The sequence below is a fragment of the Lactuca sativa genome, chromosome 3 (assembly GCF_002870075.4).
Source record: "Lactuca sativa cultivar Salinas chromosome 3, Lsat_Salinas_v11, whole genome shotgun sequence".
Lineage (NCBI taxonomy): Eukaryota > Viridiplantae > Streptophyta > Magnoliopsida > Asterales > Asteraceae > Lactuca > Lactuca sativa.
The window spans coordinates 131791549-131807285 of NC_056625.2; the positions used below are offsets into that span (position 1 = coordinate 131791549).

Genomic DNA, 15737 nt, shown 5'->3' on the forward strand with positions numbered 1-15737 from the left:
CGCTTATACCTCTCAGTGTTTAACTGTTGCAGGTGATAAGCATCCAATATAGTCATGTACTGTAAGATGTAGAATAATTAATATTATCACTTTTGTACTTAGTGTATAAATTCCTGGGAAGTTATGTAATATATAAGACTTTGTAAAAATCATAATAGTTGGTTTGTATCTAGACTTTTGTAAATCATATTATGAATATGCATGTAGCATGTTTGGGGTAATAATATTGTAAAGTTTAGAGAAGGGGTTATCTCAGTCATGTTATCAGAGCAGTGGTTTAAGTGAACTAAATTCCACGGATTGGTATTTAGACTTAAACTATTGGAAGTTCAATATATGAACAGATTCATTGTAAGTATATGGATACAAACCATAGGAAAGACTTAAGTAAAGTATTAGGCAATGATAAATCCTAATATTCTAAAATACTATATTACTCCAAATTTTTAGAACAATGGCTGAACAAGTGAGTAGCCATACACCAGATGTGGGTGGAGATCCTTATCCTGATGAAGTAAATACTCCAGTATCCCCTCGTGAGGAGTGACTTGTGGATAAACTAACTGGTGTTATTCGGAAGACTCTCGAAGAACACAAAAAGAATAGTGATAAAGGTAAAGAGAAAGCCACCGGAGCATGTTCAAAAGGGGAGGCGAAACGTCCCTCATTCAAAACTTTTAAGAGTAATGGTGCTACGGAGTTTTCAGGTGTTGTTAATCCCATTGTTGTTCTTACCTGGATCCAGAACACAGAAAAAGTATTCCGTATTGCTCATGTGGTTCATGAAGAAAAGGCTAATTATACTTCTGCAATGCTCATCGAAAAAGCCTTGGTCTGGTGGGAAGCAACATTTGAAGCTCTCAACGAGTATGACCAAGATAATTTATCCTGGGAAATGTTCAAAACTCGTTTGCAAGGAAAGTATTGTCCTCTAGACATGAGGAGAAGATTGGAAAAAGAATTCCTCAAGCTTAAACAGGGAGGCATGACTGTGAATGATTATGAAACTCAATTCAATCAAAAAGCATGATTTGCTGCAAAGTATATTCCAATTGATGATGATAAAAAATTCAGTTATTCATGGAAGGAATACGGTATGAAATATGCGCTTTCGTCGTTAATCGGGATGTTCTATCATTTGATAAAGCGGTTGAGTATGCCCGAAAGCTCGAGCATGACTTAGCGATACATGGTGCCACTCTTTATGTTTCGAAGCATCCACATGTTGATTGAACTGCTCTTGTTTTTTCTATTCCATCAGGTCAATCCGCTCAATCTAATCCTGGAAAACAAGTACAATCTCATAATACCTCTCGTGGCCGCGGTAGGTCACAATCTTTTTCTCTTCAGTCGGCATCGTGTCGAAATTGTGGAAAGAATCATTAGGGCGAATGCAGATTAGAAAAAGGATTAGTGATCTGTCATGGATGTGGAGAAATAGGCTACATGAAGCCCGTTTGCTCGATAAAGAATGTTACTTGATATGCTTGTGGTGTTACTAGCCACAGGAAGCGCTTCTGCCCTACTCTTACTAGTCAATTGGCGGGGAGTCAAACTTCCGTTTAACAACCAAAGAGTACTCCAACTAAAAAGGAGGAGGTGCCAAAAGTTAAAGGTCGTGCATTTAGAATTACCACAGAGGAGGCACGTGAAGAATCGAATGTTGTGACTAGTACATTTCTCGTGAACTCTAGACCTGCTCACATCTTATTTGATTCTGGTGCCTCAGATTCTTTTGTGTCTGATGAATTTTCACTTTCATTTCAAATGGATTGCTATGCACTCACTCAACCGTTTCATGCAGACACAGCGGGAAGTATATCATTACTTGCTGATAAAGTCTATAGAGACCGTGTCATAGAAATTGAACGTTATAATTTTCTTGCTAACCTGGTTCCTATCTCCTTGCCCAACTTTGATATTATTCTTAGCATGGATTGGTTGTCAAAGAACCGTGCAGAACTCTTGTGCTATGAAAAGATAGTACGCATTCCTATTGAAGGGGAGAATCCTATCTATGTTTACGGGGAACAAAGAATTAAAATCTTAAAAATAATCTCTTTCTTAAAAGATTGGAAGTGTATATAGAAAGGGTGTTCTACTTATCTGGCCTATACAGATGATATCTCAAAAGATGGGAAGAAAACTGTAAATGATGTTCCCGTTGTTATTGAATATCCTGATGTTTTCCCCGATGATTTGCCTGGACTTCCTCCGGATAGGCAAGTAGAATTCCGAATTGATCTTGTACCCGGTGCTTCTCCAATTGCAAAGACTCCTTATCGTCTTGCGCCAGCTGAAATGAAGGAAATGATGATCCAATTGCAGGAATTACTTGACAAAGGCTTTATTTGACAGAGTACCTCTCCTTGGGGTTGTCCAGTATTGTTTGTCAAGAAGAAAGATGGTTTGATGCGAGTGTGTATTGATTACCGTGAGCTAAACAAGGTAACTATCAAGAACAAGTACCCATTACCTCGCATTGATGATTTGTTTGATCAACTTCAGGGTGCTAGCTATTTCTCAAAAATTGATTTGAGATCTGGCTATCATCAGTTGAAAGTACACGAGCATGATGTACCGAAGACTGCTTTTCGTACTCGATATGGGCATTATGAATTCCTTGTCATGCCATTCAGTCTGACAAATGCTCCTGCTGTATTCATGGATATGATGAATCGCGTATGCCGCCCAGTGCTCGATAGATTTGTTATCGTATTCATTGATGATATTCTAATTTATTCCAGGTCTGAATCTGATCATGCCATTCATATTCTTGAAATATTATCACTTATTTGAAAGGAGAAACTGTTTGCTAAATTCTCGAAATGTGAATTTTGTCTTCGCCAAGTTCAATTTCTTGGCCATGTGATTTCTGGTAATGGTATATCCGTAGATCCTACCAAAATTGAAGCCATTCAGAATTGGGAAGTGCCCCGTAATGCTTCTGAAATTCACAGTTTCGTGGGTCTCGTGGGCTATTACCGGAGATTCATTAAAGATTTTTGACGTATAGATGTACCTCTCACAAGTTTTACACAAAAGGAAGCAAAGTTCGAATGGGGTGAAGCCTAAGAAAAAGCTTTCTCAACTTTAAAAGATCTTTTGATTCATGCTCCAATCTTATCACTCCCAGAAGGTGATAATGATTTTTCCATGTGTAGCGATGCTTCAAGGTTAGGACTCGGTTGTGTGTTAATGCAGTGTGGTAGAGTAATAGCATATGCCTCAAGACAACGGAAAGAGTATGAAAAGAATTATGCCACCCATGACCTCGAACTCGCTGCAGTAGTATATTCCCTAAAACTTTGGAGGCATTATCTTTTTGGTACAAAATGCCAATCGTTTACCGACCACAAAAGTCTCAAGTATATACTCAGTTAACAAACTTTGAATATGAGACAACAGCGAGCCATGGAGTTGATCAAAGACTATGACTGTGAAATCCTATATCATTCTGGAAAGGCCGATGTAGTTGTCGATGCACTTAGCAGGAAGGTTTATCATAATAGTGTGTGTTATGTTATTACCCACACTACTATAAAGTTTACTATTCTTGATGAACTAGAAAAATGGCAGCTAGAGGCCTTAAAGCTAGAAAATGTGAAGAATGAAGGGATGGTACATTATGCTGATATTTTACTTGATGGTCTACTGGACTGAAAGTATTTAATAATCGGCTATGGATTCCAGAGATTGGTGGATTAAGACAGAAGATTTTGGATGAAGTCCATAAGTCTAAGCTATCAATACATCCTGGTACAAGTAAAGTCTATTATGATGTACAGACTGATTATTGGTGGCCTGGATTAAAGAAACATATTGGAAGATATGTGCAGGAATGCTTAATATGCTTACAAGTCAAAGAGGAACACCAAAAGCCATATGGTAGTCCAGAAGGTATTAATGTCCCCATGTGGAAATGGGAGGAGCTGTCCATGGATTTATTACCAAATTTCCAAAGACTACGAGACAGAATGATAGCATTTGGGTAATTGTCGACCGACTGACTAAGGGTGCACATTTTCTAGCCATGCGGGAAACAGCTCCAATGGAGAAATATGCCCAAGTATACTTGGATAAAATTATTGCGAGACATGGCGTGCCACTAAAGATTATTTCCGATCGTGATACTCGCTTTACTTATCATTTTTGGGCAAGTATACAGCGTGAATTGGGATCTCGGATTGCTCTCAGCACAACTTATCATCCCCACACAGATGGTCAGATGAAGAGAACAATCCAAAAAGTGGAAGATATGCTTTGTGCATGTGTCCTGGAATTTGGTGGTAACTGGGACAAGTATTTACCTCTTGTCGAATTTTCGTATAATAACAGTTACCACACTTCAATCAAAATGCCACAATATGAAGCATTATATGGTCGTAAATGCCGTTCTCCATTATGTTGGCGTGATGTAGGACAAAGATCCTTGGAGGCCCTGAAATGATTCAAGACACCACTGACAGGATTCAAATTGTACGAGAAAGAATGAAAGCGGCCCAGGATCGACAGACGTCCTATGCAAAAAAGAGGAGATGAACCATTGAATTCCAGGTGGGTGCTTTCGTAATGCTAAAGGTGTCCCCATGGAAAGGCAGTATTCGATTTTGGAAGAAAGGAAAATTGAATCCTAGATTTATGGTCCTTTCAAAATCATCCAGAGAATTGGTAAGCAAGCATATCATTTGGAATTTCCGAAAGATTTGGCAGTTATTTATAATGTGTTTCATGTGAGTTATCTGCGTAAATGTTTAAGCATATATGATGAAACGGTCCCGTTATCCGAGGTAAAACTAGATAATAAATTAAGATATGTAGAAGAACCTGAAGAGATCGTAAACAAAAGAACGGTTAATCTACATAATAAAGAAGTGGAGTTGGTGCTTGTCAAGTGGAAACACCATCGAGGCCCAAATTATACTTGGGAAAATAAGAATGAGATAAGAGCGAAATATTCCCATTTATTTAAATCGTTGTAATTTCGGGGACAAAATCCTCAAAAGTAGGAGGTATTTGTAACATACACGTTAATAACCATGTACAATTATCGTGTATTGTAAGCTTGATAGCTTAAAAGTGAAATTATTATATAATATATGATTTTGAGCATTGAGTTCCAACAAGATAGTTTTATGAGATTTGAAGTAAAACTATGTTTAGAATTATTCGGAAAGTGATGGGAAGTCTTATGAGATTCCAATCAAAAGTCAAATATTGAAATTAACGAAAATGTAAAATTTAAGTTGGAAATAAGTAAAGCTAATGTTATTGAAAGTTGTAAATTATCTTGTTAGATTCATTTAGGCGAAAACCTCAATGAAATTCGAGTTATAACGATGAGGTTATGACTTATTGAAGTTTCGCGACAAAACCGACACGACGCAGTATGACATAATAGTGAGTTTTCAATAAACTACTTTTTAGATTTAGTGATATAACACCCCGAATTTAGAAGGTCAAGAAAGGAAAGGAAAAACCCCCAATTCAAGAGGTCTGCTCGTCGAGTCCAGGGAGGAACTCGACGAGTAGGAGTGAGTTCTGTGTTGCGGATTAAGTGACCGACTCGATGAGTCAGGGGAATGACTTGACGAGTCTGGCCTGGGTTGGGAAACCCTAAATTCGGGACTTGGTGCCCTATTTAAGCATCATATTCTCATTCCCTCAGCCTCATCTTCAGCCTCTAGACCCCAAGCCCTCACCCACGAAACCCTAGTGCACCTTGTGAGTGTTTGAGCCACCTTTGTGTGATTTGTGTACTCTTGAAGAGGAAGAACGAGAAGAAGGAAGTTGGTGGTTCAAGAAGGAGGAAGTAGATCCTGAAGATACACCCCAGTGGCTGCAGTTCTTGGTAATCAAATCTTCATATTGGCTTTTGATTTAATAAATCTCTAATTTTGGTACTGATAACTAATCTTTCGATGGGGGCCTGAACAGCAGGCAACATTCGAGGTTCTGAGACAGAGATTGTGCGAGGCGCCAATCTTATCCCTGCCAGAGGGCGTAGAGGATTTTGTGGTATATTGTGACGCTTCCATTTCGGGGTTGGGCACGGTGCTGATGCAGAGAGGGCACGTCATAGGCTACGCTTTGAGGCAGCTGAAGCCTCACGAGGCGAACTACCCGACGCATGATTTAGAGTTGGGGCGGTGGTCTTCGCCCTCAAGATTTGGCGACATTACCTCTACGGGGTTCGGTATACCATTTACACTTACCATGCGAGTTTGGTACCTCATGGATCAGCCGAATTTGAACATGAGGCAGCGTCGGTGGCTTGATGTGGTGAAGTAGATCCTGAAGATACACTCCAGTGGCTGCAGTTCTTGGTAATCAAATCTTCATATTGGCTTTTGATTTAATAAATCTCTAAGTTTGGTACATGTGTAACATCCCAAAAATTATGGACCAAAAATTTCATTTTTAATTAAGGGATACTGACTAGCATATCTGGGTGCTGGTCTCCCCTTCGGTCCTTTCGACCGGATATTGACTAGCATATCTGGGTGCTGGTCTCCCCTTCAGTCCTTTCGACCGGATATTAACTAGCATATCTGGGTGCTGGTCTCCCCTTCAGTCCTTTCGACTGGATACTGGGGACTATTTCACCCCTACCACTACCACATAACACGTATCACATAGTCCATTTAGCATGGCTGGGCATGACTGCCCCTTCGGCCCTATTGACCGGCAACCTGGGGACTATCTCCCCCTACTATCACTAGCACATAGCATCATATCATACAAACACATAAACATAACATAGGTAGTGGCAACTCTGGATGAATATCACAGAGACAATCATCTAATCATACAATTCCTACTAGTGGGCCGGCATTGTGGCCTTAGACCCACTGCTACTAAAAGGTAACTCACCTCGAAGTAGCTGCTGAAAGTCTGCTTGTTGAGCGCCTGACTGCTGAACCAGAACTCCCCGGCTACAATTTCCAAAACACTAAGTCAAATACTGATAACTAATCTTAGGGTAAAATGCCTATTTTACCCCCCCGGTCAAAGTCAACATCCTGGTCAAACTCAACTTCCTGGTTGACCGGAGTTGCCGAGTCGGCCCGCCAACTCGCAGAGTCCCTTTCATCTGTTCTAGTTCTATACCCGTTTCTACTTGTCGAGCTTAGCAAAGACTCGACGCGTTCTTCTTTGATGCATACATACTAAGTCCAAGTTCATCCGACTCGCCGAGTTGAAGAACAACTTGTCGAGTCTAAGGCAATCTTCATCGGACTCGCCGAGTTGCTCATCCAACTCGCCGAGTCCAAGGCTATCTTCATAGGACTCGCCGAGTCCATCATTCTACTCGCCGATTTCATTCAGTACTTTTTCCATACAGACCTGATTTGAGTCATGCAGCGGCTCCAAACAACAGATCTAGGCTTCTAGGGCATGCTTATCACGTAAAGTTGCAAACTTTACGTGCATGTATAGCTTTGGAGGCTTCAAATGTCCAAACTAAGCTCTTAATGGGGTTCTAACCTCAAGAGGGACCTTAATCACCAATATGACTGAAACTTAACACTTCAAGAAGGTAATGAGAGTCCAGATCTGAAGTATAACCCAACCATAAGGTTTCTCTTCAAGGATTTGGGGTATTAGAGCTTAAAAGCAACAATTTAGGGACAAACAAGATCTAATAAATCAATAATCAAGATGGAAACTTTATTACCAGAATGGATGACCACAAATGAATGTGTTCTGGATCTAAGTCCCCTTCCTTGACCTCTTCAACCTCTCCCTTCTTCCACTTGCTCCAAAGTGCCCCAAAAGTCCCTTCACAAGGCAACAATCACTCAAACTTACCAATGGATGCTAGGGTTTCGATAAGGAATGCTCTGAGGGTGATGGAGGCTGAGATGGGGCTATAAGGACGTTTAAATAGGGTACAAACCCTAAGGATTAGGGTCTCCTCCTGATTGGCCTACTCACTGAGTCTAGGCGTGGACTCGCCGAGGAGATCACTTAAAGCCCGCATCCATCTCGACACCTACTCGGCGAATTAGGGCTACTACTCGCCGAGTAGCTCTTCCAAAAAGAACATTTAATCAAAATAATTACGTACCAGGAACGGGGCGTTACAACATGAATGGGTGCTTGTGGGATTTGGATGTCCCCAAGCAAGATCCTTTTAAATCTGAGAGTATTGTGGATAGTTAAGGCATAAAGGTGGAAGCTTTATGCCATTAGAACTCCCCATGCAAAGTTTAAGTGGTTGATATGGCCTTTTGAGCAAAAAGGGCCATGCATGGATGTAAAGGCAGTAGCTTTGCGTGTTATTCCGACACTAGAAGGTTAGATCTGGGTCCTGGATGCTTTGTGCTCAACTGAAATCGTTTGAATAGATGTGGACATAGAGTGACTCGGCAAGATTTTGGTTCAAGATTCGGTCAAGACGGGGGTGTAGAGCAAGTTGCCATCAAATGTATGTGTTCAATAATGCAAGAATCGTCTTCGCGACAAGAAAATGTTGGCCAATGAACTCGATGTAGCCAGTGATTCCTTTTGAAAACATCAAGGTATAGGTTAATAGGTGTTATGGTCGCTCAGGTTGGGTACCGTGTTGAGGGATTTTGTCAGCTTAAATTCATATTTATAGCCTAGGTTGGATAGTGGTTGGTCGGTCAATCAGTTTCGGAGTTGGTATGTTTAATCCCTCGAAAGGAGGGTGGTCAATACTCGCATGGTAACTGTTGTTATACGAATACTCGGCTAAAGGAAGATACGTATCGCAACTGCCGCCGAAATCTAGCACGCATGCCCGCAACATATCCTCAAGAGTCTGGATGGTCCGCTCACTCTGGCCATCCGTCTGCGGGTGGAAGGCAGTGCTGAGATGGAGACGAGTGCCCAACTCATCATGAAACTTCTTCCAAAACCTGGAAGTAAAGCGCACATCTCTGTCTGAAATCACTGACACTGGCACCCCGTGCCGCGCCACTATCTCCCTGATATAGATGTCGGCCAACTTCTCGGCCAATATGCTCTCCTGAATTGGAATAAAATGAGCGCTCTTGGTTAATCGATCCACGATGACCCATATAGAATCCACTCCTCGCGCGGTCCTGAGTAGCTTTGTGATAAAATCCATCGTAATATCCTCCCACTTTCACAATGGGATTTCCAACGGCTGCATCTTGCCATGTGGTCTCTGATGTTCGGCCTAGACCTTCCTGCAGGTCAAGCACCGCTCGACATACCAAGCCACATCCCGCTTCATGCAGGGCCACCAATAATCCAGACGAAGATCCCTATACATCTTCGTCGCCCTAGGATGAATGGAGAATCGGGATTTGTGATCCTCCTCCATCAAAATCTGGCGCACGCCTCCGAGGTATGGCACCCATACCCTGCGGTGTAACGTCAATAATCCCCTGTTGTCATAGTCGAAGGAGGAAACCTGACCCACTATGCGCTCACTCTTCCGATGTTCCTCCCTCAGGGCCTCCTGTTGGGCCTCCCGAATCCGCTCCAAAAGCGGAGTCACCACTATCATCCGCATGCAAATGTCCCTGATAGGCGCCGCCTTGCGGCTAAGCGCATTGGCCACCACATTGGCCTTCCTCGGGTGGTAAAGGATCTCATAATCATAATCCTTCACCACATCAAGCCACCGACGCTGCCTCATGTTCAAATTCGGCTGATCCATGAGGTACCAAACTCGCATGGTAAGTGTAAATGGTATATCGAACCCCGTAGAGGTAATGTCGCCAAATCTTGAGGGCGAAGACCACCGCCCCAACTCTAAATCATGCGTCGGGTAGTTCGCCTCGTGAGGCTTCAGCTGCCTCAAAGCGTAGCCTATGACGTGCCCTCTCTGCATCAGCACCGCGCCCAACCCCGAAATGGAAGCGTCACAATATACCACAAAATCCTCTACGCCCTCTGGTAGGGATAAGATTGGCGCCTCGCACAATCTCTGTCTCAGAACCTCGAATACTTGGCGTACAAGCTCTCCCTCCTTAGGGTTTCCAAAACCTCTCTTACATGCTCCTCATGCTCCTCCTGCGTCTTGGAGTAAACCAAGATATCATCGATGAAAACTATCACATACCGATCCAGCATCGGTCTGCACACCCGGTTCATGAGGTCCATGAACGCGGCAGGAGCATTGGTGAGCCTAAACAGCATCACCATGAACTCATAATGGCCATAACGCGTCTGAAACGCGGTCTTCTGCACATCCCCCTCTTTGACCCTCATCTGATGGTAACCTGAACGCAAATCGATCTTGGAGAACCAAGATGCTCCCTATAACTGGTCAAAGAGATCATCAATCCTCGGGAGTGGGTAACGGTTCTTCACAGTCACCTTTTTCAGCTCCCGATAGTCTATACACATCCGATGCGACCCGTCCTTCTTCTTCACAAACAATATCGGGGCTCCCCAGGGTGAACTGGTCGGCCTGATAAATCCCTTGTCTAGCAGCTCCTACAACTGCATAGACAACTCTTGCATCTTGGGAGAAGCCAACTGGTACGGTGCCTTGGCTATCGGAGCCGCACCAGGGACTAGGTCGATCCTGAACTCTACCTGACGCTCCGAAGGTATCCCAGGAAGCTCCTCTGGGAACACATCTGCGTAGTCTCGTACCACTGGAACCTCGCTCACCATCGCCCTACCCGCCTCCCGGGTATCCATAACATAAGCGACAAATCCTGCGCAACCTTGCTGAAGGTAGCGCCTAGCTCTCGCTGTTGAACATACTGTAGGTCCACGCTGTGGCCTCTCGCTATGGATCACCAACTGTCCCCCACTTGGGGTTCTGATCCGCACCAGCTGCTATGCACAATCTATCACTGCCCCATTAGGGCTCAACCAATCCATGCCTATGATCACCTTGTTCCCACGCAACGGAATGGGAACCAAGTCCACCAAAAAGCGCTCCTCCAACAACCTTAGAACACAATCCCTGAACACTGTTGATGCTCGCACCGATCGATCATTGGCAATCTCTACCTCTAGAGGGCAATCCAACTTGCCCGAAGACTCAGAAAACTTCTTGCTAAGCGCAAGAGAAACAAACGATCGGGTGGCACCCGAGTCAAACAATACCTGAATTGGGATACCGTTCACATGGAACGATCCTAATGCATATACACAGAGCACACATCAATATCATAAGATCATATAAATAAAATAGAGGGAAAAGAACAATACACGTCACCACATCGGGTGCGGCGCGTGCCTCCTTGGTAGTCAGCTGAAACGCCCGGCTCCTCACCACTGTAGCCTCTGTCTTGCCCTACCGGCCATCCGTGATCCGCAGGGTCGCTGGAGCTGGTGCCTTTACTGGCGCCGATGCTGCTGTCAACTGGGGACAACTGGCCCTCTTGTGGCCCCTCTGGTTGCAATGGAAACATATCAACTCAGACGTCTGTATCACAGGTGCAGGGGCGGTACAATCCCTGTTGAAGTGCCCTGACTTGCCGCACTTATAACAGCCTAACGATCCCATCTTACACGATCCCTCGTGCGCCTTTCTGCATTTCCTGCAGTGGCCCCGCCCCTGTTGGCCTTTCGGCCCCGCATCTGGTCCCTTGGGCTTCTTCCCCGAAGCCCCCATAACATGACCCTCTTCCACCTTCCTCTTCCGGATGTGCTCCAAATCTATCTCCCTCTCCTTTGCCCTGGCAATCATAGAGTCCAGGTTAGGAAAAGCTGAAAAACTGACATGCTCCCGAATATCAGCTCGTAACATATCATGATAGCGGGTCCTCCTCATATCCTCATCACCCGCTTACTGGGGCACCAACAACTCCCTCTCCCAGAACTTGGCGGTGATCTCCTCCACAGTCTCCGTCGTCTGCCTCATATCTAAAACCTCCATGGCCAGCTGCAGAAGCTCGACAGTTGGTGCAAACTCTGCCCTGAACCTGGTCACGAAGTCCGACCAGGTCATAGCCTCGACAGCCGAGGCTCCCAACGAGTCACCAACGGACTCCCACCAATCCCTAGCTCGATCCCTCAGACATCATGCTGCAAATCTCACCTTTGACCCATCAGGGCAGAAGCTGGTCAACTGTGCATACTCAATGTCTGCAATCCATCGCCTGGTAGCTATGGGGTCCTTCGCCCCGTGAAAATCCGTCGCACCACTGCCCCTGAAGTCCATGAAGGACAGTGTGCGAGATCCCGACTGGATAGATGCCATGTCGCTCTTGAAGGCCCGTAGGTGGTCCTCCATCAGCTCAACTATCCCCTCCTTGATCGACCCGAAGATAATGGGGGTTGACTCAAGGATGCCCCTGGTGATCTCTGAGGTGATGAAATCGCGTAGCCTCTCATCCACCGGCTCGGAACCTGATCCCGAACCCGATCCCTCCCCTGAACTGCCAACTGCTGGCTTGGGGCGTAATACCACCATTCTGAAACACAACATAATAAACGTCAGGAACACTGATATATCTCGAGGAATCACTACTACCATAAGTTTCCTGATCTCATCTCAGCTTCCTTGATTCGAGTACAGATCATCTGCTTCCAGTAGTACGGGCCCATACTACCTTCCACATCTATCCATACTTTCCTCAAGTACTGCCTTGACTCCACCAAGTCACTATTACTGCTAATAATCTCTGCTACTCCCATCCTAGGCTTGCCCTAGGGAGTTCTCTGACTATACCCGATCCAGTCCTCAGCTGCTGAAATCCTCCTTGCGATGCCAATTAGCCATCACCTGAATACCATCACATGCGGCGAGGATCAGATAATCCTTCAAGTAAAAGGCTCGTCCCTACAATGGTTAGACTCAGACAAGATCTGCACAATAGGGCCAAGTCTAGCACTCTGATATTATTCAACCCTGTTCGCATGTGACGTGACGCATTCACCTAATGGCTAACTCCCATCACTTAGAGTCCCACAAAGCACAAAGCAAGCAGCATTTAGACATAGGAGACTACTCAAGCAATTCTATCCTCATAATGGGAAGTTGTACTAGCATATAATGCTAAGCTCATGTTATCAGGCATAACCCAAACAGGCTATCCTACTGCTGTCTACTCAATCCTAGCATGCAATTTTCATATACTGAAGCACATAAAGTAGGTACATAAGGCATCACTCCTAGATCCTTAGTCCTATTCTAGCATGCTGTTCTACTGAAACTGATAAACATACATAAACTCGTATGGGTACATTGAGGAATACTTACTTGAGCTCGGTCGGTCGCGCACATCACACACTTTGTTCCTTCTTAAAATTCTTTACTTAACCTTTTAGAAAACATTTTTCTTTTCCAAAATCTTGTAATCCCTTGATTTGAGTTCAGACACCCCTGAAGGTGTGTCCGAATCCCTCACACCAGGGCTCTGATACCAACTTGTAACATCCCAAAAGTTATGGACCAAAAATTTCATTTTTAATTAAGTGATTTGCAAAACGTTTGTAACAAAATATCATTCGACCATATCATATAATAGAACATGTTTCGCGTTTGTAAACCAGAACGTAAATCATAATAATATCAACGTACAAATCCCGGAATGTCTCATAGTGCGGAAAAACAAGAGCGTGTGTGTGATATGCCGCTACCGCGCCAACTCCTTCCCCTTGGCTGAAGAGGTACCTGAAATAACAACTAAAAACCGTAAGCACGAAGCTTAATGAGTTCCCCCATTGTACCACATACCAAAATAACTACATAACATACAAATATTGTCAGACATATCTGGGTGTCTGACCTACCCCATCGGTCCTCTCGACCGGATACTGACTAGCATATCTAGGTGCTGGTCACCCCTTCGGTCCTCTCGACCGGATACTGACTAGCATATCTGGGTGCTGGTCTCCCCTTCGGTCCTTTCGACCGGATATTGACTAGCATATCTGGGTGTAACAGCCCGAAATCTCAGGTATTATTAATATTATGTTTTGGGGTGATTTAAGAGGGGACTCGGCGAGTTGGAGCCTAGACTCGCCGAGTAGGATCGCAGACTTGGTCGCGGGATCGCGACTGGACTCGACGAGTCCAGATATGGACTCGGCGAGTCGACGCTGTTTAGCGAAAACCCTAACCGTTCAGGTTTGGGACGTATAAAGGAGACTTATTGGCCGTCATTATTCATTTTAGCCTTCTGAGAAGAACCCTAAATCGATTGGGTGCATCTGGAGCAAGGATCATAGACCATTATTGATTATAGAAGAGTGATTGTGCAAGGAAGAGAAGAGATTGGCTAAGGGAGCAGCAAGGGGGTCACATTCTAAGGATTGGGGACACAGAGAATACATCATCCAGGTAAGAATTCGTGTATGCTCGGCTATATTGATGAATTTATGAATTTAGGGTTTATGGAACCCTTGTGTGATTAGATTGACTGTGACCCTAGTTCCCTAAACGAGTGTAAACCTGTATTGAGACCCTTGGAGGTCCAGAATGTCCGATGTCTATGCAATTCGGGAATTGATGAAGGTTTTGGATTGGAATCCTTATGCCTTAGGTCAAAATGTAAATTATGAATCACATGGTGTATCATGAGCACTGAAATGAGGACTTCACGTGGTAGATCATTCTAGGAAGGCCAGACCTAGGAATGGTCGAAGCAGTTCTGACCTTGGGATGCAGTTTGAGCGGTTGCATGGCATGGACTCGCCGAGTTCGATGAGCAGACTCGACGAGTAGCTTGAAGATTAACTGGGACTCGTCGAGTCGTTCTTCAGACTCGGCGAGTTGAGTCGGGGTGGCCCCGCGATTCTTCCAGGAGTAACTCGTCGGGTCAAGGAGGATACTCGACGAGTAGATAGGGAATCCCAGAGAGTTGGAGGACGTCTAGACTCGCCGAGTCGCCATGGTACTCGCCGAGTCTGGTCGAGTTGACCGTTGACCGTTGACCAGAGTTGACCTAAGTCTGACTTCTTAGGGATAGTCACACTTAGAAGGTATATGTGTTAATGAGATATGTGATGTTATAGGGAGGTTGTAGCTCGTCGGATTGTGCACGAGTGATTTTAGGATTTGCTAGTTTTCAGCATTCACGAGGTGAGTCTTCTCACTATACTGCACCCGGAAGGGTTTGACTGTGTGACCGGAAGGTCAGGTATGATATGTAATATGTATGCTATATGTGGTAAGATATTTGTTATATGTGATATGTATGTTATGTGGGCCGGAAGGCAATATTTTATGGGCCGGAAGGCGAATATGTTATGGGCCGGAAGGCGTAGTGTTGATGACCGAAAGGTCAGGGCCTGGAAAGGCGTATGTGCGTAAGTTGTATATTGGGGAACTCACTAAGCATTTATGCTTACAGATGTTATGTATGTGTTTCAGGCACTAGCGAGGACCGTGGGAAGGCGCCGACGTGATCGATACACACTGAAGAATGCTTTTATGATCTTGGGATTTTGAATATTTGTAATTGACAGAATACTTAAACTATTTATGCCTTGTCTTGAATGGAAATAATTATATTTTAAAAATGAAAAATTGGTTTGAAAATTTGAGTTGTTACACTGGGTATTGGTCTCCCCTTCGGTCCTTTCGACCGTATACTGGGGACTATTTCACCCCTACCACTACCACATAACACGTATCACATAGTCCATTTAGCATGGTTGGGCATGACTGCCCCTTCGGCCCTATCGACCGGCAACCTGGGGACTATCTCCCCCTACTATCACTAGCACATAGCATCATAGCATACAAACACATAAACATAACACAGGTAGTGGCAACCCTAGAAGAATATCACAGAGACAATCATCTAATCATACAATTCCTACTAGTGGGC

General features: G+C 44.3%; 1 protein-coding gene across 1 annotated transcript; it reads left to right on the plus strand.

Moving 5' to 3' along the window:
- Positions 1-454: 454 nt before the first annotated feature.
- On the plus strand, positions 455-1030 carry LOC111903138 (uncharacterized). The gene is made up of 2 exons (XM_023898922.1): positions 455-514; positions 581-1030. The coding sequence occupies exons 1-2, from the start codon at positions 455-457 to the stop codon at positions 1028-1030; spliced, it is 510 nt and encodes a 169-aa protein (XP_023754690.1).
- Positions 1031-15737: the final 14707 nt, after the last annotated feature.